Genomic DNA, 21,605 nt, shown 5'->3' on the forward strand with positions numbered 1-21,605 from the left:
ATTCTGAATTTTACCAAACCAAATCAATTGTACTAGCAATAAGGGACGTCATGAGAACCAATATCTCACGAGATCATATTTCAGGTAATGTTTACAGTGAAAAACACTGGCTGTCAGAAGTGGGATTTGAACACACGCCTCCAGAAGAGACTGCAACTTGAACGCAGCGCCTTAGAGCACTTGGCCATCCTGACTGTAAAATTTGTATCAACTGTAAAAAAAATCGTAAAAATACATTAAATACACTTAAAGTCTTTGTGCATTTTGGTGAAAGAAAAAAATAGATGTTTGAAATCCCAAAGGAAATATGACTATGGAGAGATTCTGAATTTAAACAAACCAAATCAATTGTACAAGAGATGTCATGAGAACCAATATCTCACGAGATCATATTTCAGGAAACGGTTACAGTGAAAAACACTGGCTGTCAGAAGTGTGATTTGAACCCACGCCTGCAACCTGAACGCAGCGCCTTAGACCGCTCGGCCATCCTGACTGTAAAATGAGTATCAACTGTAAAAAAAATTGTAAAAACACATTAAATACACTTAAAGTCTTTGTGCATTTTGGTAAGAGCAGAACATAGATGTTTAAAATCCCAAAGGAAATATGACTATGGAGAGATTCTGAATTTAAACAAACCAAATCAATTGTACAAGGGATGTCATGAGAACCAATATATCACGAGATCATATTTCAGGTAATGGTTACAGTGAAAACACTGGCTGTCAGAAGTGGGATTTGAACCCACGCCTGCAACCTGAACGCAGCGCCTTAAACTGCTCGGCCATCCTGACAGTAAAATGAGCATCAACTGTAAAAAAAATCGTAAAAACACATTAAATACACTTAAAGTCTTTGTGCATTCTGGTGAAAGAAAAAAATAGATGTTTGAAATCCCAAAGGAAATATGACTATGGAGAGATTCTGAATTAAAACAAACCAAATCAATTGTACAGGGGATGTCATGAGAACCAATATCTCACGAGATCATATTTCAGGTAATGGTTACAGTGAAAAACACTGGCTGTCAGAAGTGGAATTTGAACACACGCCTCCAGAGGAGACTGCAACTTAAACGCAGCGCCTTAGACCACTCGGCCATCCTGACTGTAAAATTCAGTATCAACTGTAAAAAAAATCGGAAAAACACATTAAATACACTTAAAGTCTTTGTGCATTTTGATAAGAGCAAAAATACATCTATTAAAATCCCAAAGGAAATATGACTATGGAGAGATTCTGAATTTTACCAAACCAAATCAATTGTACTGGCAATAAGGGACGTCATGAGAACCAATATCTCACAAGATCATATTTTAGGGAATGGTTACAGTGAAAAACACTGGCTGTCAGAAGTGAGATTTGAACACCATGTCTAGAGACTGCAACTTGAACGCAGCGCCTTAGACCGCTCGGCCATCCTGACTGTAAAATTAGTATCAACTGTAAAAAAAATCGGAAAAACACATTAAATACACTTAAAGTCTTTGTGCATTTTCGGTAGAGCAAAAAATACATCTTTAAAATCCCAAAGGAAATATGACTATGGAGAGATTCTGAATTTTACCAAACCAAATCAATTGTACTGGCAATAAGGGACGTCATGAGAACCAATATCTCACAGGATCATATTTCAGGTAATGGTTACAGTGAAAAACACTAGGCTGTCAGAAGTGGGATTTGAACACACACCTCCAGAAGAGACTGCAACTTGAACGCAGCGCCTTAGACCGCTCGGCCATCCTGACTGTAAAATTAGTATCAACTGTAAAAAAAATCGTAAAAACACATTAAATACACTTAAAGTCTTTGTGCATTTTGGTAAGAGCAAATATATAGATGTTTGAAATCCCAAAGGAAATATGACTATGGAGAGATTCTGAATTTTACCAAACCAAATCAATTGTACTTGCAATATGTGACGTCATGAGAACCAATATCTCACGAGATCATATTTCAGGTAATGGTTACAGTGAATAACACTGGCTGTCAGAAGTGGGATTTGAACCCACGCCTCCAGAAGAGACTGCAACTTGAACACAGCGCCTTAGACCGCTCGGCCATCCTAACTGTAAAATTAGTATCAACTGTAAAAAAAAATCGTAAAAACAACATTAAATACACTTAAAGTCTTTGTGCATTTTGGTAAGAGCAAAAAATAGATGTTTAAAATCCCCAAGGAAATATGACTTTGGAAAGATTCTGAATTTTACCAAACCAAATCAATTGTACTTGCAAGATGTGACGTCATGAGAACCAATATCTCACAGGATCATATTTCAGGTAATGGTTACAGTGAAAAACACTGGCTGTCAGAAGTGGGATTTGAACCCACGCCTCCAGAAGAGACTGCAACTTGAACGCAGCGCCTTAGACCGCTCGGCCATCCTGACTGTAAAATCAGTATCAACTGTAAAAAAAATCGTAAAAACACATTAAATACACTTAAAATCTTTGTTAATTTTGGTAAGAGCAGTATATAGATGTTTGAAATCCCAAAGGAAATATGACTATGGAGAGATTCTGAATTTTACCAAACCAAATCAATTGTACTTGCAAGATGTGACGTCATAAGAACCAATATCTCACGAAATCATATTTCAGGTAATGGTTACAGTGAAAAACACTGGCTGTCAGAAGTGGGATTTGAGCCCATGCCTCCAGAGGAGACTGCAACTTAAACGCAGCGCCTTAGACCGCTCGGCCATCCTGACTGTAAAATTAGTATCAACTGTAAAAAAAATCGGAAAAACACATTAAATACACTTAAAGTCTTTGTGCATTTTGGTAAGAGCAAAAAACACATCTTTAAAATCCCAAAGGAAATATGACTATGGAGAGATTCTGAATTTTACCAAACCAAATCAATTGTACTGGCAATAAGGGACGTCATGAGAACCAATATCTCACAGGATCATATTTCAGGTAATGGTTACAGTGAAAAACACTGGCTGTCAGAAGTGGGATTTGAACCCACGCCTCCAGAAGAGACTGCAACTTGAACGCAGCGCCTTAGACCGCTCGGCCATCCTGACTGTAAAATTAGTATCAACTGTAAAAAAAATCGTAAAAACACATTAAATACACTTAAAGTCTTTGTGCATTTTGGTAAGAGCAAAAATAGATGTTTAAAATCCCAAAGGAAATATGACTATGGAGAGATTCTGAATTTTACCAAACCAAATCAATTGTACTAGCAATAAGGGACGTCATGAGAACCAATATCTCACGAGATCATATTTCAGGTAATGGTTACAGTGAAAAACACTGGCTGTCAGAAGTGGGATTTGAACCCACGCCTCCAGAGGAGACTGCAACTTGAACGCAGCGCCTTAGACCGCTCGGCCATCCTGACTGTAAAATTAGTATCAACTGTAAAAAAAATCGTAAAAACACATTAAATACACTTAAAGTCTTTGTGCATTTTGGTAAGAACAAAAAATAGATGTTTAAAATCCCCAAGGAAATATGACTTTGGAAAGATTCTGAATTTTACCAAACCAAATCAATTGTACTTGCAAGATGTGACGTCATGAGAACCAATATCTCACAGGATCATATTTCAGGTAATGGTTACAGTGAAAAACACTGGCTGTCAGAAGTGGGATTTGAACCCACGCCTCCAGAAGAGACTGCAACTTGAACGCAGCGCCTTAGACCGCTCGGCCATCCTGACTGTAAAATTAGTATCAACTGTAAAAAAAATCGTAAAAACACATTAAATACACTTAAAATCTTTGTTAATTTTGGTAAGAGCAGTATATAGATGTTTGAAATCCCAAAGGAAATATGACTATGGAGAGATTCTGAATTTTACCAAACCAAATCAATTGTACTAGCAATAAGGGACGTCATGAGAACCAATATCTCACGAAATCATATTTCAGGTAATGGTTAAAGTGAAAAACACTGGCTGTCAGAAGTTGGATTTGAACCAACACCTCCAGAGGAGACTGCAACTTGAACGCAGCGCCTTAGACCGCTCGGCCATCCTGACTGTAAAGTCAGTATCAACTGTAAAAAAAATCGTAAAAACACATTAAATACACTTAAAGTCTTTGTGCATTTTGGTAAGAGCAAAAAAACACATCTTTAAAATCCTCAAGGAAATATGACGTTGGAAAGATTCGGAATTTTACCAAACCAAATCAATTGTACTTGCAAGATGTGACGTCATAAGAACCAATATCTCACGAAATCATATTTCAGGTAATGGTTACAGTGAAAACACTGGCTGTCAGAAGTGGGATTTGAGCCCATGCCTCCAGAGGAGACTGCAACTTAAACGCAGCGCCTTAGACCGCTCGGCCATCCTGACTGTAAAATTAGTATCAACTGTAAAAAAAATCGGAAAAACATATTAAATACACTTAAAGTCTTTGTGCATTTTGGTAAGAGCAAAAAACACATCTTTAAAATCCCAAAGGAAATATGACTATGGAGAGATTCTGAATTTTACCAAACCAAATCAATTGTACTTGCAAGATGTGATGTCATGAGAACCAATATCTCACGAAATCATATTTCAGGTAATGGTTATAGTGAATAACACTGGCTGTCAGAAGTGGGATTTGAACCCACGCCTGCAACCTGAACGCAGCGCCTTAGACCACTGGGCCATCCTAACTGTAAAATTAGTATCAACTGTAAAAAAATTGTAAAAACAAAACAAATACAATTAAAGTCTTTGTGCATTTTGGTAAGAACAAAAAATAGATGTTTAAAATCCCCAAGGAAATATGACTTTGGAAAGATTCTGAATTTTACCAAACCAAATCAATTGTACTTGCAAGATGTGACGTCATGAGAACCAATATCTCACAGGATCATATTTCAGGTAATGGTTACAGTGAAAAAGCACTGGCTGTCAGAAGTGGGATTTGAACCCACGCCTCCAGAAGAGACTGCAACTTGAATGCAGCGCCTTAGACCGCTCGGCCATCCTGACTGTAAAATCAGTATCAACTGTAAAAAAAAATCGTAAAAACACATTAAATACACTTAAAATCTTTGTTAATTTTGGTAAGAGCAGTATATAGATGTTTGAAATCCCAAAAGAAATATGACTATGGAGAGATTCTGAATTTTACCAAACCAAATCAATTGTACTTGCAAGATGTGACGTCATAAGAACCAATATCTCACGAAATCATATTTCAGGTAATGGTTACAGTGAAAACACTGGCTGTCAGAAGTGGGATTTGAGCCCATGCCTCCAGAGGAGACTGCAACTTAAACGCAGCGCCTTAGACCGCTCGGCCATCCTGACTGTAAAATTAGTATCAACTGTAAAAAAAATCGGAAAAACACATTAAATACACTTAAAGTCTTTGTGCATTTTGGTAAGAGCAAAAAACACATCTTTAAAATCCCAAAGGAAATATGACTATGGAGAGATTCTGAATTTTACCAAACCAAATCAATTGTACTGGCAATAAGGGACGTCATGAGAACCAATATCTCACAGGATCATATTTCAGGTAATGGTTACAGTGAAAAACACTAGCTGTCAGAATTGGGATTTGAACACACACCTCCAGAAGAGACTGCAACTTGAACGCAGCGCCTTAGACCGCTCAGCCATCCTGACTGTAAAATTAGTATCAACTGTAAAAAAAATCGGAAAAACAAATTAAATACACTTAAAGTCTTTGTGCATTTTGATAAGAGCAAAAAAACACATCTTTAAAATCCCCAAGGAAATATGACGTTGGAAAGATTCGGAATTTTACCAAACCAAATCAATTGTACTTGCAAGATGTGACGTCATAAGAACTAATATCTCACGAAATCATTTTTCAGGCAATGGTTACAGTGAAAAACACTGGCTGTCAGAAGTGGGATTTGAACCCATGCCTCAAGAGGAGACTGCAACTTAAACGCAGTGCCTTAGACCGCTCGGCCATCCTGACTGTAAAATTAGTATTAACTGTAAAAAAAATCGGAAAAACAAATTAAATACACTTAAAGTCTTTGTGCATTTTGGTAAGAGCAAAAAATACATCTTTAAAATCCCAAAGGAAATATGACTATGGAGAGATTCTAAATTTTACCAAACCAAATCAATTGTACTGGCAATAAGGGACGTCATGAGAACCAATATCTCACAGGATCATATTTCAGGTAATGGTTACAGTGAAAAACACTAGGCTGTCAGAATTGGGATTTAAACACACACCTCCAGAAGAGACTGCAACTTGAACGCAGCGCCTTAGACCGCTCGGCCATCCTGACTGTAAAATTAGTATCAACTGTAAAAAAAATCGTAAAAACACATTAAATACACTTAAAATCTTTGTTAATTTTGGTAAGAGCAGTATATAGATGTTTGAAATCCCAAAGGAAATATGACTATGGAGAGATTCTGCATTTTACCAAACCAAATCAATTGTATTAGCAATAAGGGACGTCATGAGAACCAATATCTCACAGGATCATATTTCAGGTAATGGTTACAGTGAAAAACACTAGCTGTCAGAATTGGGATTTGAACACACACCTCCAGAAGAGACTGCAACTTGAACGCAGCGCCTTAGACCGCTCAGCCATCCTGACTGTAAAATTAGTATCAACTGTAAAAGAAATCGTAAAAACACATTAAATACACTTAAAGTCTTTGTGCATTTTGGTAAGAGTAAAAAAACACATCTTTAAAATCCCCAAGGAAATATGACGTTGGAAAGATTCTGAATTTTACCAAACCAAATCAATTGTAGTTGCAAGATGTGACGTCATGAGAACCAATATCTCACGAAATCATATTTCAGGTAATGGTTACAGTGAATAACACTGGCTGTCAGAAGTGGGATTTGAATCCACGCCTGCAACCTGAACGCAGCGCCTTAGACCACTCGGCCATCCTAACTGTAAAATTAGTATCAAATGTAAAAAAAATTGTAAAAACAAAACAAATACAATTAAAGTCTTTGTGCATTTTGGTAAGAACAAAAAATAGATGTTTAAAATCCCCAAGGAAATATGACTTTGGAAAGATTCTGAATTTTACCAAACCAAATCAATTGTACTGGCAATAAGGGACGTCATGAGAACCAATATCTCACAGGATCATATTTCAGGTAATGGTTACAGTGAAAAACACTAGCTGTCAGAATTGGGATTTGAACACAAACCTCCAGAAGAGACTGCAACTTGAACGCAGCGCCTTAGACCACTCGGCCATCCTGACTGTAAAATTAGTATCAACTGTAAAAAAAATCGTAAAAACACATTAAATACACTTAAAATCTTTGTTAATTTTGGTAAGAGCAGTATATAGATGTTTGAAATCCCAAAGGAAATATGACTATGGAGAGATTCTGAATTTTACCAAACCAAATCAATTGTACTAGCAATAAGGGACGTCATGAGAAACAATATCTCACAGGATCATATTCCAGGTAATGGTTACAGTGAAAAACACTAGCTGTCAGAATTGGGATTTGAACACAAACCTCCAGAAGAGACTGCAACTTGAACGCAGCGCCTTAGACCACTCGGCCATCCTGACTGTAAAATTAGTATCAACTGTAAAAAAAATCGTAAAAACACATTAAATACACTTAAAATCTTTGTTAATTTTGGTAAGAGCAGTATATAGATGTTTGAAATCCCAAAGGAAATATGACTATGGAGAGATTCTGAATTTTACCAAACCAAATCAATTGTACTTGCAAGATGTGACGTCATAAGAACCAATATCTCCCGAAATCATATTTCATACATAAATGATGCAGAAAAACTAGTCCATGCATTTGTTACTTCAAGGCTGGATTACTGCAACTCATTGTTATCAGGTTGTCCAAAAAAGTCGGTTAAGACTCTTCAGTTGATCCAAAATGCAGCGGCACGTGTATTGACTAGAACAAGGAAATGGGATCATATTACTCCTGTATTAGCTGCTCTGCACTGGCTCCCGGTAAAATACAGAATAGAATTCAAAATCCTTCTCCTGACTTACAAATCAATTAAAGGTCAGGCTCCAGCATATCTTAAAGATCTCATAGTACCTTATAAACCAACTAGAGCATTACGCTCCCAGACTGCAGGGTTACTTGTGGTTCCTAGAGTCTCTAAGAGTACAATGGGAGCCAGAGCCTTCAGCTATCAAGCTCCTCTCCAGTGGAACCAGCTTCCAGTTTGTGTTCGGGAGGCAGACACACTTTCCACATTTAAGAGTAGGCTAAAGACTTTCCTTTTTGATAAAGCTTATAGTTAGGGCTGGCTCAGGTTTGCCCTGGATCAGCCCCTAGTTATGCTGCTATAGGCTTAGACTGCCGGGGGACACCTCCCTGCTCTCTTCCTTCTCTCCCTCTCTCTTCTTCTCCCTCTCTTCTTCTCCCTCTCTATCTGTATGCATTTATGTAAATGTATGTTACTAACTCACCATCCGGGGTATCATCCCCGGAGTGTCTGTCTCTCATGTGGCAGGTTGCCACTGATAAAGTTTACGTCAGGATCATGAATCGTGACAGCGCCTGCTGACCTGGTCCTGCTGGACACCGGGAAGCCTTATTGACATTTTCCTGGATTCATCCAAACTTTCTCTTTTTCAACACAACATCATTTCTGTCAAATGTTGTATTTGTACTATGTTGTTTATCCTGTACACACGACATCTATTGCACGTCTGTCCGTCCTGGGAGAGGGATCCCTCCTCAGTTGCTCTCCCTGAGGTTTCTTCCATTTTTTCCCCTTTAATTTTGGGGTTTCTTTTAGGAAGTTTTTCCTTGTGCGATGCGAGGGTCTAAGGACAGAGGATGTTGTAACCTGTACAGTCTGTAAAGCACACTGAGACAAATGTATAATTTGTGATATTGGGCTATACAAATAAATTTGATTTGATTTGATTTGATTTCAGGTAATGGTTACATTGAAAACACTGGCTGTCAGAAGTGGGATTTGAACCCACGCCTCCAGAGGAGACTGCAACTTGAACGCAGCGCCTTAGACCGCTCGGCCATCCTGACTGTAAAATAAGTATCAACTGTAAAAGAAATCGTAAAAACACATTAAATACACTTAAAGTCTTTGTGCATTTTGGTAAGAGCAAAAAAAGACATCTTTAAAATCCCCAAGGAAATATGACGTTGGAAAGATTCTGAATTTTACCAAACCAAATCAATTGTACTTGCAAGATGTGACGTCATGAGAACCAATATCTCACGAAATCACATTTCAGGTAATGGTTACAGTGAATAACACTGGCTGTCAGAAGTGGGATTTGAACCCACGCCTGCAACCTGAAGGCAGCGCCTTAGACCACTCGGCCATCCTAACTGTAAAATTAGTATCAAATGTAAAAAAAATTGTAAAAACAAAACAAATACAATTAAAGTCTTTGTGCATTTTGGTAAGAACAAAAAATAGATGTTTAAAATCCCCAAGGAAATATAACTTTGGAAAGATTCTGAATTTTACCAAACCAAATCAATTGTACTTGCAAGATGTGACGTCATGAGAACCAATATCTCACAGGATCATATTTCAGGTAATGGTTACAGTGAAAAACACTGGCTGTCAGAAGTGGGATTTGAACCCACGCCTCCAGAAGAGACTGCAACTTGAACGCAGCGCCTTAGACCTCTCGGCCATCCTGACTGTAAAATCAGTATCAACTGTAAAAAAAATCGTAAAAACACATTAAAAACACTTAAAATCTTTGTTAATTTTGGTAAGAGCAGTATATAGATGTTTGAAATCCCAAAAGAATCATGACTATGGAGAGAATCTGAATTTTACCAAACCAAATCAATTGTACTAGCAATAAGGGACGTCATGAGAACCAATATCTCACGAAATCATATTTCAGGTAATGGTTACAGTGAATAACACTGGCTGTCAGAAGTGGGATTTGAACCCACGCCTGCAACCTGAACGCAGCGCCTTAGACCACTCGGCCATTCTAACTGTAAAATTAGTATCAAATGTAAAAACAATTTTAAAAACAAAACAAATACAATTAAAGTCTTTGTGCATTTTGGTAAGAACAAAAAATAGATGTTTAAAATCCCCAAGGAAATATGACTTTGGAGAGATTCTGAATTTTAACAAACCAAATCAATTGTACTTGCAAGATGTGACGTCATGAGAACCAATATCTCACAGGATCATATTTCAGGTAATGGTTACAGTGAAAAACACTGGCTGTCAGAAGTGGGATTTGAACCCACGCCTCCAGAAGAGACTGCAACTTGAACGCAGCGCCTTAGACCTCTCGGCCATCCTGACTGTAAAATCAGTATCAACTGTAAAAAAAATCGTAAAAACACATTAAATACACTTAAAATCTTTGTTAATTTTGGTAAGAGCAGTATATAGATGTTTGAAATCCCAAAAGAAATATGACTATGGAGAGATTCTGAATTTTACCAAACCAAATCAATTGTACTGGCAATAAGGGACGTCATGAGAACCAATATCTCACAGGATCATATTTCAGGTAATGGTTACAGTGAAAAACACTAGCTGTCAGAATTGGGATTTGAACACACACCTCCAGAAGAGACTGCAACTTGAACGCAGCGCCTTAGACCGCTCAGCCATCCTGACTGTAAAATTAGTATCAACTGTAAAAAAAATCGGAAAAACAAATTAAATACACTTAAAGTCTTTGTGCATTTTGGTAAGAGCAAAAAAACACATCTTTAAAATCCCCAAGGAAATATGACGTTGGAAAGATTCGGCATTTTACCAAACCAAATCAATTGTACTTGCAAGATGTGACGTCATAAGAACCAATATCTCACGAAATCATATTTCAGGTAATGGTTACAGTGAAAAACACTGGCTGTCAGAAGTGGGATTTGACCCATGCCTCCAGAGGAGACTGCAACTTAAACGCAGCGCCTTAGACCGCTCGGCCATCCTGACTGTAAAATTAGTATCAACTGTAAAAAAAATCGGAAAAACAAATTAAATACACTTAAAGTCTTTGTGCATTTTGGTAAGAGCAAAAAACACATCTTTAAAATCCCAAAGGAAATATGACTATGGAGAGATTCTGAATTTTACCAAACCAAATCAATTGTACTAGCAATAAGGGACGTCATGAGAACCAATATCTCACGAGATCATATTTCAGGTAATGGTTACAGTGAAAAACACTGGCTGTCAGAAGTGGGATTTGAACCCACCCTTACAGAATAGACCGCGACCTGAAAAAAGCGCCATAGACCACTCGGCCATCCTGACTGTAAAATTAGTATCAACTGTAAAAAAAATCGTAAAAACACATTAAATACACTTAAAATCTTTGTTAATTTTGGTAAGAGCAGTATATAGATGTTTGAAATCCCAAAGGAAATATGACTTTGGAAAGATTCTGAATTTTACCAAACCAAATCAATTGTACTGGCAATAAGGGACGTCATGAGAACCAATATCTCACAGGATCATATTTCAGGTAATGGTTACAGTGAAAAACACTAGCTGTCAGAATTGGGATTTGAACACAAACCTCCAGAAGAGACTGCAACTTGAACGCAGCGCCTTAGACCACTCGGCCATCCTGACTGTAAAATTAGTATCAACTGTAAAAAAAATTGGAAAAAACACATTAAATACACTTAAAGTCTTTGTGCATTTTGGTAAGAGCAAAAAACACATCTTTAAAATCCCAAAGGAAATATGACTATGGCGAGATTCTGAATTTTACCAAACCAAATCAATTGTACTAGCAATAAGGGACGTCATGAGAACCAATATCTCACGAGATCATATTTCAGGTAATGGTTACAGTGAAAAACACTGGCTGTCAGAAGTGGGATTTGAACCCACCCTTACAGAATAGACCACGACCTGAAAAAAGCGCCATAGACCACTCGGCCATCCTGACTGTAAAATAAGTATCAACTGTAAAAGAAATCGTAAAAACACATTAAATACACTTAAAGTCTTTGTGCATTTTGGTAAGAGCAAAAAAACATATCTTTAAAATCCCCAAGGAAATATGACGTTGGAAAGATTCTGAATTTTACCAAACCAAATCAATTGTAGTTGCAAGATGTGACGTCATGAGAACCAATATCTCACGAAATCATATTTCAGGTAATGGTTACATTGAAAACACTGGCTGTCAGAAGTGGGATTTGAACCCATGCCTCCAGAGGAGACTGCAACTTAAACGCAGCGCCTTAGACCGCTCGGCCATCCTGACTGTAAAATTAGTATCAACTGTAAAAAAAATTGGAAAAACACATTAAATACACTTAAAGTCTTTGTGCATTTTGGTAAGAGCAAAAAAACACATCTTTAAAATCCCCAAGGAAATATGACGTTGGAAAGATTCTGAATTTTACCAAACCAAATCAATTGTACTTGCAAGATGTGACGTCATAAGAACCAATATCTCACGAAATCATATTTCAGGTAATGGTTACAGTGAAAAACACTGGCTGTCAGAAGTGGGATTTGAACTCATGCCTCCAGAGGAGACTGCAACTTAAACGCAGCGCCTTAGACCGCTCGGCCATCCTGACTGTAAAATCAGTATCAACTGTAAAAAAAATTGTGAAAAACACATTAAATACACTTAAAATCTTTGTTAATTTTGGTAAGAGCAGTATATAGATGTTTAAAATCCCAAAGGAAATATGACTATGGAGAGATTCTGAATTTTACCAAACCAAATCAATTGTACTAGCAATAAGGGACGTCATGAGAACCAATATCTTACAGGATCATATTTCAGGTAATGGTTACAGTGAAAAACACTGGCTGTCAGAAGTGGGATTTGAACCCACCCTTACAGAATAGACCACGACCTGAAAAAAGTGCCATAGTGGCCAAACAACCTGCTAAACTAATGTTTCTAACAAAGAAGTCTCTATGTGGATGAAAATGTACAGGGTACCCCAACTTACCTAAATCCACAACTTCACACTAGTGATGTGTCCTTCCGTGTCGAGCTTTCGAAGCGTGTGTCGAGTAATCGCGGAAGATTTTTGTGAAGCGCGTATCGATGCTTGTGTTGATGACGTATGTGATGACGTTCGAAGCGGGTTTGGCGTGCGATTCTAAGGGGCGCTCACTCTGAGCCAAAAAACATGTCCCAACTCTATAAACATAGAAATAGGCAGCACAAGGTTCATTACTCAAAGCTTCTGGCGAAGTGCAAGGCTGCAGTGGATTTAAAGTATCAACTGCCTTGAAAATTCTTTGACGCACACATCTAAGACTGAATATCATGTTCAATTTAAAAATAAAGATTGATGATTGAGTATACGTGTTACTGATTTTTTTGGGCTTTCTACGCCTTAAATGATAGTACAGTTTAAGAATGGGAATGATATGCAGCAAATGGCCACTGGTTGGAATTGAACACCGGGCCACAGCAGCAAGCCTTTGAATGTAGTCGTCTTCTCTACGAGCTGTGCCACCAGGGCTGGTTTTTAGTTTGTGGGATGTACATTATTCTTTCAACAGATTTAGATTTGGTATCACAGGAAAGATGATGCTGGCGTGCATAACAATTGTTTCGCTTATTGGCTGGCTCCATAATGATCCAATACAAACGCAATACCAACAACTCAACAGCAACAACGCATACTGCGATAACAACCCACAAATTTGCGGTTATATAAAGTGTTGAGTTGGAAGTCCGCAAATTATGAGGGGGCTCAATTGCGGTTCGCTCCCCCTTATATTTTGAATCGCACGCCAACCCAGTCATCATATATGTCATCAATACAAGCATCGATACACAAAAACCTTCCGCGATTACTCGACACACGCTTCGAAGCCTCGACACGGAAGGACACATCACTACTTTACATCCGTCTCAGAGTCGTGCATTTGAGTTCACCATTATTGTGTCTGAGTTCCCTAATACAAATTAAAATTGTACTGGCAACTCTGGCCACTAAATCGAGAATCCAAGGATGCAACAGTTTTTTTTCCTGGTTGTGCTGCTGAGTACAGGATGGAGTCCGCTTGTTATTTGCTGTGCTGTGTGGAGTTTTCTATCTTCCTCTTTTTCAAAGACGGCATTCTAATTTAGTGATGAGCTAGTTAGTGCTGAGTGTTCTACAAACCTTTCTCCGTCTGCCCCTGTCCTTGTTGATCATTGCCTGCCTCTCTTGCAGTACATAAAGTGCATTCATTGTGAAAATTAATATGGGTCATTCCAGAATTGGAGGACATTTCATGTCCCACATATAAAAAATCTAATAATCCATGCCCAAAAAGCTAAACCATGTACTTGTGTTAAATATACTTGTCTTGAGACAAAATGTATATAAAGTTTCAGAAAAGTTCTTTCAAAATATTATTTAAAATGTCAAATAGCTCTCAAAAACCACTAAAATAGCATTTTTCTCTTGCCCCAGCTTCTTGGTGACCGACTTGCATGTCAAATATAACATTTAATATAGGGTTTTTACTTACATTTTTGTATTATTCTATTGATATATGTCTCTTGTAATGGTAAAATACATTTTTAAATCATAAACATATTTTAAATAACAGAAATTTTACACTGATAGTGTGTCCCACAACATGGACGCGACCCTGTTACCGAAACCTTTTTAGCTTGGCAGAGGAAGTGAAAAAGTTAGTCACATGACACAGAGGAAATTACATCAGCAAGTCATGTGCTACTACCATGGGTAGACCAAAGGTAAGTCCTCCCTTTTATTTTCAATATATTTCCTATCTGTTCACTCTTGATGGAGTGTGGCACTCACACAAACGCAACCCTGTTACTCACATTATGAGACTAAAACAAATTAATTTCAAACATATTTTCTTTAGTTAGATATCTAAGTGTGTCCATTCCTTGAAAGTAGCATTACATTGTGCAGCTAGCATTAATTCCTGAGGTAAAAGCTAAAATTAGCATTGATTTGCAACCCTGTTACTATAATTAGAGTAACAGGGTTGACATTCAGTAACAAGGTTGCATTTCCTTCAGTTTATTCTATTATTTATAGTAAAATGTCATGTGTTTGTATAATTTAGCATAATATAATGTTTTAAATGTATTACTGTATTTTCCATCTATCCATCGTCTATTGCTTCTTTGGGGTCGGGTCGCGGGGACAGCAGCTAGAGCAGCTACAGTAGGGAACCCCAAACCCCTTTTCCGGGCCACATCCACCAGCTCCGCCCGGGGTCTCCTCCCAGCTGGACGTGCCTGGAACACCTCCCTAGGGAGGCGCCCAGGTGGCATCCTTACTAGATGACCGAACCACCTCAACTGGCTCCTTTCAACGCAAAGAAGCAGCGGCTCTACTCCGGGTCTCTCACGGATGGCTGAGCTTCTCACCCTATCTCTAAGGGAGACGCCAGCCACCCGTCTGAGAAAACCCATTTTGGCCGCTTGTACCCGCAATCTCGTTCTTTCGGTCATGACCCAGCCTTCATGACCATAGGTGAGGGTAGGAACGAAAATCGCCCGTTAGGTCGAGAGCTTTGCCTTCTGGCTCAACTCTCTTTTCGTCACAATGGTGCGGTAAAGCGAATGCAATACCGCCCCCGCAGCTTTGATTCTCCGGCCAATCTCTCACTCCATTGTCCCCTCACTCGCGAACAAGACCCTGAGGTACTTGAACTCCTTCACTTGGGGTAAGGGCTCATTCGCTATCCAGAGTAGGCAATCCTCTGGTTTCCTGCTGAGAGCCATGGCCTCAGATATCGAAGTGCTGATCCTCATCCCAACCGCTTCACACTCGGCTGTGAACCGATCCAGTGATTGCTGAAGGTCACAGACCGATGATGCCATCAGGACCAAATCATCTGTAAAGAGCAGCGATGAGATCCTCAGGCCACCGAACTGCAACCCCGCTCCTCCACGACTATGCCTCGATATCCTGTCCATGAATATCACAAACAAGATTGGTGATAAAGCGCAGCCCTGGCGGAGGCCAACATTCACTGGGAACGAGTCTGACTTACTGCCGAGTATCCAGACACAACTCTCGCTTTGGGCGTACCGGGATTGGATGGCCCTCAGAAGTGACCCCCCACCGCATCTCATCAACCCTTGGGGCCTTTCCACTGTGGAGTTGTTTGACTACCTCAGTGACCTCCATGTTTTATATTTGTCCAGTGTATATTTGATTATATCCAGTTTGTTGTTGTGTTGACATGTTTTCTATGTATCATTGATACTCTTCCTGTTAATCCTTCATTGGAAAATATATATAGAATATTATCAAACAACATTTCTGTGGTCCTGAGTATTTATTTGTCACATTTATGCCATGATCTACAACCAAAAGTCATGTAGCCATTCTACCCTGTTACTTTACGCAACCCTCTTACCCTAATTTCAACCCTGTTACTATATAATTTTCTGTTAAAATAACCTTAAATAATTTTCTCAGCTCACAAAAGTTTAAACTCATGTAATTTTAATAGCTTGATTAATTATATGCATAATGTATTTGAGCAAATATTTCAAATTAAATACTGAAATTGGTAAAAAAGAAACGAAATTGAAAAGTTGGGCAAGATCGATTAAAAAAAGCTACTTAAATTAACATCAAACCAGTTTTTATCCAAAACTACATGAGTATTTAATATAAATGTGACTTTCTTTACTTAATAGTAAAGAGTTTTATTGAAGAATGTTTTTAAAAATACCTTTTTCTGTCATTTCGAGATTATACAATGTACAATTCAAATGAAATTTTGTTTGTCCTGGCTTACTGTAAAAGTGACTAAAAGTGGTCATAAATATTTAAAGGTGTTGTGGTCCTGATGCATAAATATAAAATAAAATGTGTACTTAAAATATAAATGTACTTTATTTAAATAACATATATACTCTATAAAATATATACATTTAAGAGTTTTAAGAGTGGAGTTCACATCACATTGCTCAGGAAAAAAAGTTATTTTTGGTTCAACAGTCTGATGGATTGGGGAAAGAAACTGTTGCAGAATCTGGTTGTTCTGCTCCTTATGCTGCGGAACCTCTTGCCAGAGGGCAGCAGGGAGAACACGCCATGGTGGGGGTGAGTGGGGTCTTTTATAATGTTCTGGGCTCTGGTGAGGCAGCGTTTATTTGCAGTGTCTCTGATGGAAGGAAGAGACGTCCCGATGATCCTCTCCGCTGTCCTCACCACTCTCTGCAGAGACTTCCAGTCTGAGGTGTTGCAGTTTCCAGACCAGGTAGAGATGCAACTGGTCAGTATGCTCTCTATGGTGCCTCTATAGAACGTGAGGAGGATGGGAGGGGGGAGCTGTGCTCTTTTCGCTGCTGTGTTTTTTTCAACCTTGAGGTGTAAAGGGACCAGGTCAGACTATTTGTGAGTTGCACCCCCAAGAACTTTGTGCTGTGTGTAGTCTTCACTGCTGAGCTGTTGAGGAGGAGTGGTGTGTGACAGTGCTGTTTTTTTCCTGAAGTCAAAAATAATCTCTTTTGTTTTGTCAACATTCAGGATCAGGTTGTTGGTGTGACACCAGTCTGTCAGTTGTTTCACCTCCCTTTAGGCCAGTTCGTTGTTGTCCCTGATGAGTCCCACCACTGTTGTGTCATCCGCGTACTTCAGGATGTGGTTCGTACTGAACCTGGCATAATAGTCGTGGGTCATCAGGGTGAACAGCAGTGGACTCAGAACGCAGGCCTGTGGGGAGCCGGTGCTCAGAGAAATGGTGCTGGAGGTGCTGTTTCCAACCCGCACATGCTGGGGTCTGTTTGTGACGAAATCCAGCCAGTTACACAGGGGGGTGTTGGTATATATATCTTCATGCCATGTTTTCATTTTTTATGGTTAACTCTTGTTTATTGTTGATCTAGAGCTGTTTTGGTCTTAATCGACTCAGATTTATTTAGTCAATTACTAATTTCTTGATGCTTTCTCCATGCTGAATGACTTATTTCCAAGCACATCTCTGGTAAACAAGATTTTCTTTTGCATGATTCTTTGTGGATAAACTTAGTTTTTGTCGACAACATGGTGTGTGAGGAATCTTAGTTATTTCTTTCTTCCAAAGCAATACTCTAGCTGCACACAGCCTATATAAATCGTATATATTGCTGACTGTCACTGTATTAATCATGTATTTTAGGCTGCTTTACGCCTAAAGATGATGCTTGTTTGGAGCAGTTAGGAAAAAAGGACCTTGGGTGGACTGTCTGCTACATCAGTCGTGATTTACATGCACAAATGCATAACCTGAGTGGTGTTTCTCTGTAAATATCACCCTGGACCTTAGAGAGAGAGACTCTCGACTCACAAGAGCAATAAAGAAAGACACGTGTACGACTAGGGTTTATTACTTTTAATCAATTCAGCTAGCTACAAAATGTCCACCACTTCACACACTGACAGGATACAGAGAGGGAGTCTTTATTATTTCATGCGTTGAGGACATCAATCTCACGGTTTAACCTATTGAGTCATTCAGGTTTAGGTGTTTATTCACCTTACTCTAACTACTCGACATTTTGGCGATTTGGTGTGCATAGCTCTAGAGTACAGAAGCAACAAAAAAACCCTTTGTATGTATTTCTTTGTTTCAGAGTATAGTTATTGTTATTCAGTATTTTCATTATTTTTACCAATAACAAACGACACGGGTAGAATAAACTTACAGATACAGTCTTCTTATAAAAGTAAGGTCTCTCAGAAATATGCGTCTTTGCTTTACATTGCAAACGTTTATTTTTTTCAGAGCATCCAAAACCTATGTTACAGTACACAACCAGTCCTCATCTTTCATCATATAATCAACATCTTCATCACTGAACTGCATAATCATTTAGAAAACAGGTCATTGTTTTTGCAATACAACCCCAAGTCCTCATATGTTTTCATCTTTATCTCACTTTTTTGATCCCTTTTGCATTATTTTACAACGAGATGGTCACAGTCGGTAAATATATCGAGACAAAAAGAGTGGCACTATTGCAAACTTGCAGGAGTATGGAAGGATCAACTGTGTCCTAATACTGAGCATGCATTTTGTCAATTTGCTACTGCCATGTTATCATTTTTTATATATATTTTTCAGACAGGTTTTATTTATAAGACTAAAATCTACCATTTGTCATGCAGAGAACGCACAATTCACATCACTTGGAATGCAATGTCTAATACAGCTACAGAGAGTCTAGTTGCACATTGTCTAAACAGTAACTCAGTATGATTGCGATGAAGGAAAATGTACCAACGACTGCCTTTTGATTGTAAGTGCTCTTTGCAATCCTATTCATCTGTACCGTCGCTTAGTAAAGCATTACTCGTGTTTTTCCATCAGTCTTCCCCCTTTTTGTCGTGACAACATCAAAATAAGGAGCATGACAGTAGCCTAAATGTAATGACACAGTTTTACTAAGACAATACTGAGATACTGAAAAGTAAAAAGAATAAAAACAAACAGCTTGTATAGCATTCCTATTATATACTTTGTCATCCAGAGCAGTGTACTTGTGTACATATATATACATATATATATATATATATATTATTTATGATAGATAATAATATATGTATATATATATATATATATATATATTTTGATAAAGAGAATAAAAACTTCACAGGTGAGCTAGAGAGCCATCAAGTCAGCACTATGTACAACCTTTGGAAAGAATGATATACGGAGTATAAGAAATCATCTTTTTACGAGGACAATCATTTTGAAAAAGCTTGACAGACGACACAGAACAACTTTTACAATGGGGAGGGGAGGTGATATGTGCATGTGTGCAAACCTAGAAGGTCAATACCATGATGAAAGCATTTCAGCGCTTGTTGATGTGCGGCGCGAGACACCGGGATGAACACGCTCTGGGCTCAGGGCGTTTAGCCACTGCCCAGCATCTTTGTGGCGCGCTGGTTAGCCTCGTCAATCCTGGTCTTGTTGGAATCAGCCTGGATGAAGGGAAAGAAGACAAAGAAGGAAGATAACAATGTGAGTTGTTTGTACCGGTATATATTATATTTTTACTGTGTCGTGGTGGATGGGTTACTCTGGCTCAGAGACACCACGATCATTCTCAACACATGTGATGTTGATTTTCTATTTTGTAGCTACCATTGATGTCACGAAAAGTTGTGGATGAGGGAAAAAGGTGGAGGTGAATGAGGGATGTGCACTTCAACAGCTACCAGTGGACTGGGCTGCTCTTATATTTAAATGTTTGTTATTGTATGCATGTGTAAAGTATGGTTGAAAAAGATCTATACATCTTAGTATTATCTATAAGAAATAAGATAAAAATGCTATGAAATATATGTCTTGTCGTGTGTCATACCTTATCCATGATCCTGTCGATCTGGCGGTTCTGGGTGTCGATCTCATTGCCCATATCCAGGGCCATGTGGCGCAGGTTACCAATGATGCCACCCACCTGCTCCAGGTTCTCGTCCATCTCATTTTCCCGGGCATCTTCTGTTACCCTAAACACACACACACACACACACACACACACACACACACACACACACACGTGCATATTTAAACACTGTGACGTGTGCATAAACACCAGGTCAAACACACCACATGTTGCCATGTTGACCAGGTTGAGGAAAGGCGCTGCTCTGTGACGCTCTCATCCACATTTCACCTCTGATCCTTTTCTTGTCTCTGAGGAGCAGAGTCTGACCTCAGACCAGGCATCTGGACAGTAGATCCTGTGCACAGCACTTTGTGTTCTATTTTACTGCTCTTATTCTGCTCTTTTAGTTTGAATTACTTAATGCTCAAAATACTTAAATGTTTTGTTAATGCCCTATATCCTAATTAGCTATTTAAAATGATATAGATTGAGATAAAGCAAACATCTATTTACACATTACAGAGATTCAATATGGGTCTGTGTCTGAAACAGACACTACTGTATAATATATTATATTACTAGCAGTGGTGTGTGCAAATATAATTGTGTAAACTATGAACTCCAGTGATTGTCAAACAACAAGCACACAAAATATCAATTATATATATTTTTAAAGTTTGATTAATTTCCTTAAAATGATTCTTACTTTGATTTGATAGGATACCTAGCTTGCTGCTAGTCTGGGTCTGTTATGACTGAAACAGTCATAATGTATCCCCGTTATTCTATTAGGGGGAGCAAAGTTATAGTTTTGCTCCAACATATAGTTTGTCTTATCACCATACAGTCCCCGCATCAGGTGATTTTATTTAAGCAGTCTGTATCAATGATCATTTTACTATTCTCAGCAACTGACATTGATAAAGAATAGGCTAGCATATGTTGAATGAAGCTGCTTGACCAACTGACTCCAGCCAAACTTCAAATGAGCTAAAAGCAGGATTGTCTCATTTGTCAACCTTAGCTACCTGCCAGCCAGCCCACCGGACACTGCTCGCTGATTGGACATGATTTGGCAGTGGAGACAGAATGTTCGCGAAGGAACTGCATCAAAGACTCGGCTCATTTAGGTATAACTTGGCTTTTAATATTTTGCATTAGCCCTGTTCATTTTATAATTTGGGATGTAGTGGAGGGTTATTCCAAGAGGTTAGGTGGTGTAGATATGCAGGAAAAACATTTTAAGTGTTAAGTTAAGTTTGCTCCCCCATTTCAAAACACAACCAGGCTCTCTCTTGACCTCCTCTCTGCCTCTCCTCATTTCTACTTAAACTCGGCTTCGTCTAGTGTCTACGTGAGTTCAAACCCCACTATT

General features: G+C 38.5%; 1 protein-coding gene and 22 non-coding genes across 23 annotated transcripts in view; all 23 read right to left on the reverse strand.

Annotated features, from left to right (window-relative positions):
• Window positions 1-111: 111 nt before the first annotated feature.
• On the reverse strand, window positions 112-194 carry trnal-caa (transfer RNA leucine (anticodon CAA)). Its single transcript has one exon. It is a non-coding gene; the product is annotated as a tRNA-Leu (tRNA).
• An 834-nt stretch (window positions 195-1,028) lies between these two features.
• Window positions 1,029-1,111, reverse strand: trnal-uaa (transfer RNA leucine (anticodon UAA)). The gene has a single exon. It is a non-coding gene; the product is annotated as a tRNA-Leu (tRNA).
• A 557-nt stretch (window positions 1,112-1,668) lies between these two features.
• Window positions 1,669-1,751, reverse strand: trnal-caa (transfer RNA leucine (anticodon CAA)). The gene has a single exon. It is a non-coding gene; the product is annotated as a tRNA-Leu (tRNA).
• A 239-nt stretch (window positions 1,752-1,990) lies between these two features.
• Window positions 1,991-2,073, reverse strand: trnal-caa (transfer RNA leucine (anticodon CAA)). Its single transcript has one exon. It is a non-coding gene; the product is annotated as a tRNA-Leu (tRNA).
• A 240-nt stretch (window positions 2,074-2,313) lies between these two features.
• Window positions 2,314-2,396, reverse strand: trnal-caa (transfer RNA leucine (anticodon CAA)). The gene has a single exon. It is a non-coding gene; the product is annotated as a tRNA-Leu (tRNA).
• A 238-nt stretch (window positions 2,397-2,634) lies between these two features.
• trnal-uaa (transfer RNA leucine (anticodon UAA)) lies at window positions 2,635-2,717 on the reverse strand. The gene has a single exon. It is a non-coding gene; the product is annotated as a tRNA-Leu (tRNA).
• A 238-nt stretch (window positions 2,718-2,955) lies between these two features.
• Window positions 2,956-3,038, reverse strand: trnal-caa (transfer RNA leucine (anticodon CAA)). The gene has a single exon. It is a non-coding gene; the product is annotated as a tRNA-Leu (tRNA).
• Window positions 3,039-3,275: 237 nt separating this feature from the next.
• On the reverse strand, window positions 3,276-3,358 carry trnal-caa (transfer RNA leucine (anticodon CAA)). Its single transcript has one exon. It is a non-coding gene; the product is annotated as a tRNA-Leu (tRNA).
• Window positions 3,359-3,596: 238 nt separating this feature from the next.
• On the reverse strand, window positions 3,597-3,679 carry trnal-caa (transfer RNA leucine (anticodon CAA)). The gene has a single exon. It is a non-coding gene; the product is annotated as a tRNA-Leu (tRNA).
• A 238-nt stretch (window positions 3,680-3,917) lies between these two features.
• trnal-caa (transfer RNA leucine (anticodon CAA)) lies at window positions 3,918-4,000 on the reverse strand. Its single transcript has one exon. It is a non-coding gene; the product is annotated as a tRNA-Leu (tRNA).
• Window positions 4,001-4,238: 238 nt separating this feature from the next.
• trnal-uaa (transfer RNA leucine (anticodon UAA)) lies at window positions 4,239-4,321 on the reverse strand. Its single transcript has one exon. It is a non-coding gene; the product is annotated as a tRNA-Leu (tRNA).
• A 547-nt stretch (window positions 4,322-4,868) lies between these two features.
• Window positions 4,869-4,951, reverse strand: trnal-caa (transfer RNA leucine (anticodon CAA)). The gene has a single exon. It is a non-coding gene; the product is annotated as a tRNA-Leu (tRNA).
• Window positions 4,952-5,189: 238 nt separating this feature from the next.
• trnal-uaa (transfer RNA leucine (anticodon UAA)) lies at window positions 5,190-5,272 on the reverse strand. The gene has a single exon. It is a non-coding gene; the product is annotated as a tRNA-Leu (tRNA).
• A 560-nt stretch (window positions 5,273-5,832) lies between these two features.
• On the reverse strand, window positions 5,833-5,915 carry trnal-uaa (transfer RNA leucine (anticodon UAA)). Its single transcript has one exon. It is a non-coding gene; the product is annotated as a tRNA-Leu (tRNA).
• Window positions 5,916-7,106: 1,191 nt separating this feature from the next.
• On the reverse strand, window positions 7,107-7,189 carry trnal-caa (transfer RNA leucine (anticodon CAA)). Its single transcript has one exon. It is a non-coding gene; the product is annotated as a tRNA-Leu (tRNA).
• Window positions 7,190-7,427: 238 nt separating this feature from the next.
• On the reverse strand, window positions 7,428-7,510 carry trnal-caa (transfer RNA leucine (anticodon CAA)). Its single transcript has one exon. It is a non-coding gene; the product is annotated as a tRNA-Leu (tRNA).
• A 1,376-nt stretch (window positions 7,511-8,886) lies between these two features.
• On the reverse strand, window positions 8,887-8,969 carry trnal-caa (transfer RNA leucine (anticodon CAA)). The gene has a single exon. It is a non-coding gene; the product is annotated as a tRNA-Leu (tRNA).
• A 548-nt stretch (window positions 8,970-9,517) lies between these two features.
• Window positions 9,518-9,600, reverse strand: trnal-caa (transfer RNA leucine (anticodon CAA)). The gene has a single exon. It is a non-coding gene; the product is annotated as a tRNA-Leu (tRNA).
• Window positions 9,601-10,147: 547 nt separating this feature from the next.
• On the reverse strand, window positions 10,148-10,230 carry trnal-caa (transfer RNA leucine (anticodon CAA)). Its single transcript has one exon. It is a non-coding gene; the product is annotated as a tRNA-Leu (tRNA).
• A 1,201-nt stretch (window positions 10,231-11,431) lies between these two features.
• On the reverse strand, window positions 11,432-11,514 carry trnal-caa (transfer RNA leucine (anticodon CAA)). Its single transcript has one exon. It is a non-coding gene; the product is annotated as a tRNA-Leu (tRNA).
• A 560-nt stretch (window positions 11,515-12,074) lies between these two features.
• trnal-uaa (transfer RNA leucine (anticodon UAA)) lies at window positions 12,075-12,157 on the reverse strand. Its single transcript has one exon. It is a non-coding gene; the product is annotated as a tRNA-Leu (tRNA).
• A 239-nt stretch (window positions 12,158-12,396) lies between these two features.
• On the reverse strand, window positions 12,397-12,479 carry trnal-uaa (transfer RNA leucine (anticodon UAA)). The gene has a single exon. It is a non-coding gene; the product is annotated as a tRNA-Leu (tRNA).
• Window positions 12,480-18,213: 5,734 nt separating this feature from the next.
• Window positions 18,214-21,605, reverse strand: part of snap25a (synaptosome associated protein 25a) — a 47,426-nt gene continuing 44,034 nt past the window's right edge. Inside the window, exons 7-8 of the mRNA XM_029462938.1 lie at window positions 20,207-20,351; window positions 18,214-19,823 (exon numbers count right to left, since the gene is read on the reverse strand). Of these exons, the coding sequence (XP_029318798.1) occupies window positions 19,755-19,823; window positions 20,207-20,351 (214 nt within the window). The 3' untranslated portion in view covers window positions 18,214-19,754. The remainder of the gene's footprint in view (window positions 19,824-20,206; window positions 20,352-21,605) is intronic.

Source organism: Cottoperca gobio, chromosome 24 (genome assembly GCF_900634415.1).
Source record: "Cottoperca gobio chromosome 24, fCotGob3.1, whole genome shotgun sequence".
NCBI lineage: Eukaryota > Metazoa > Chordata > Actinopteri > Perciformes > Bovichtidae > Cottoperca > Cottoperca gobio.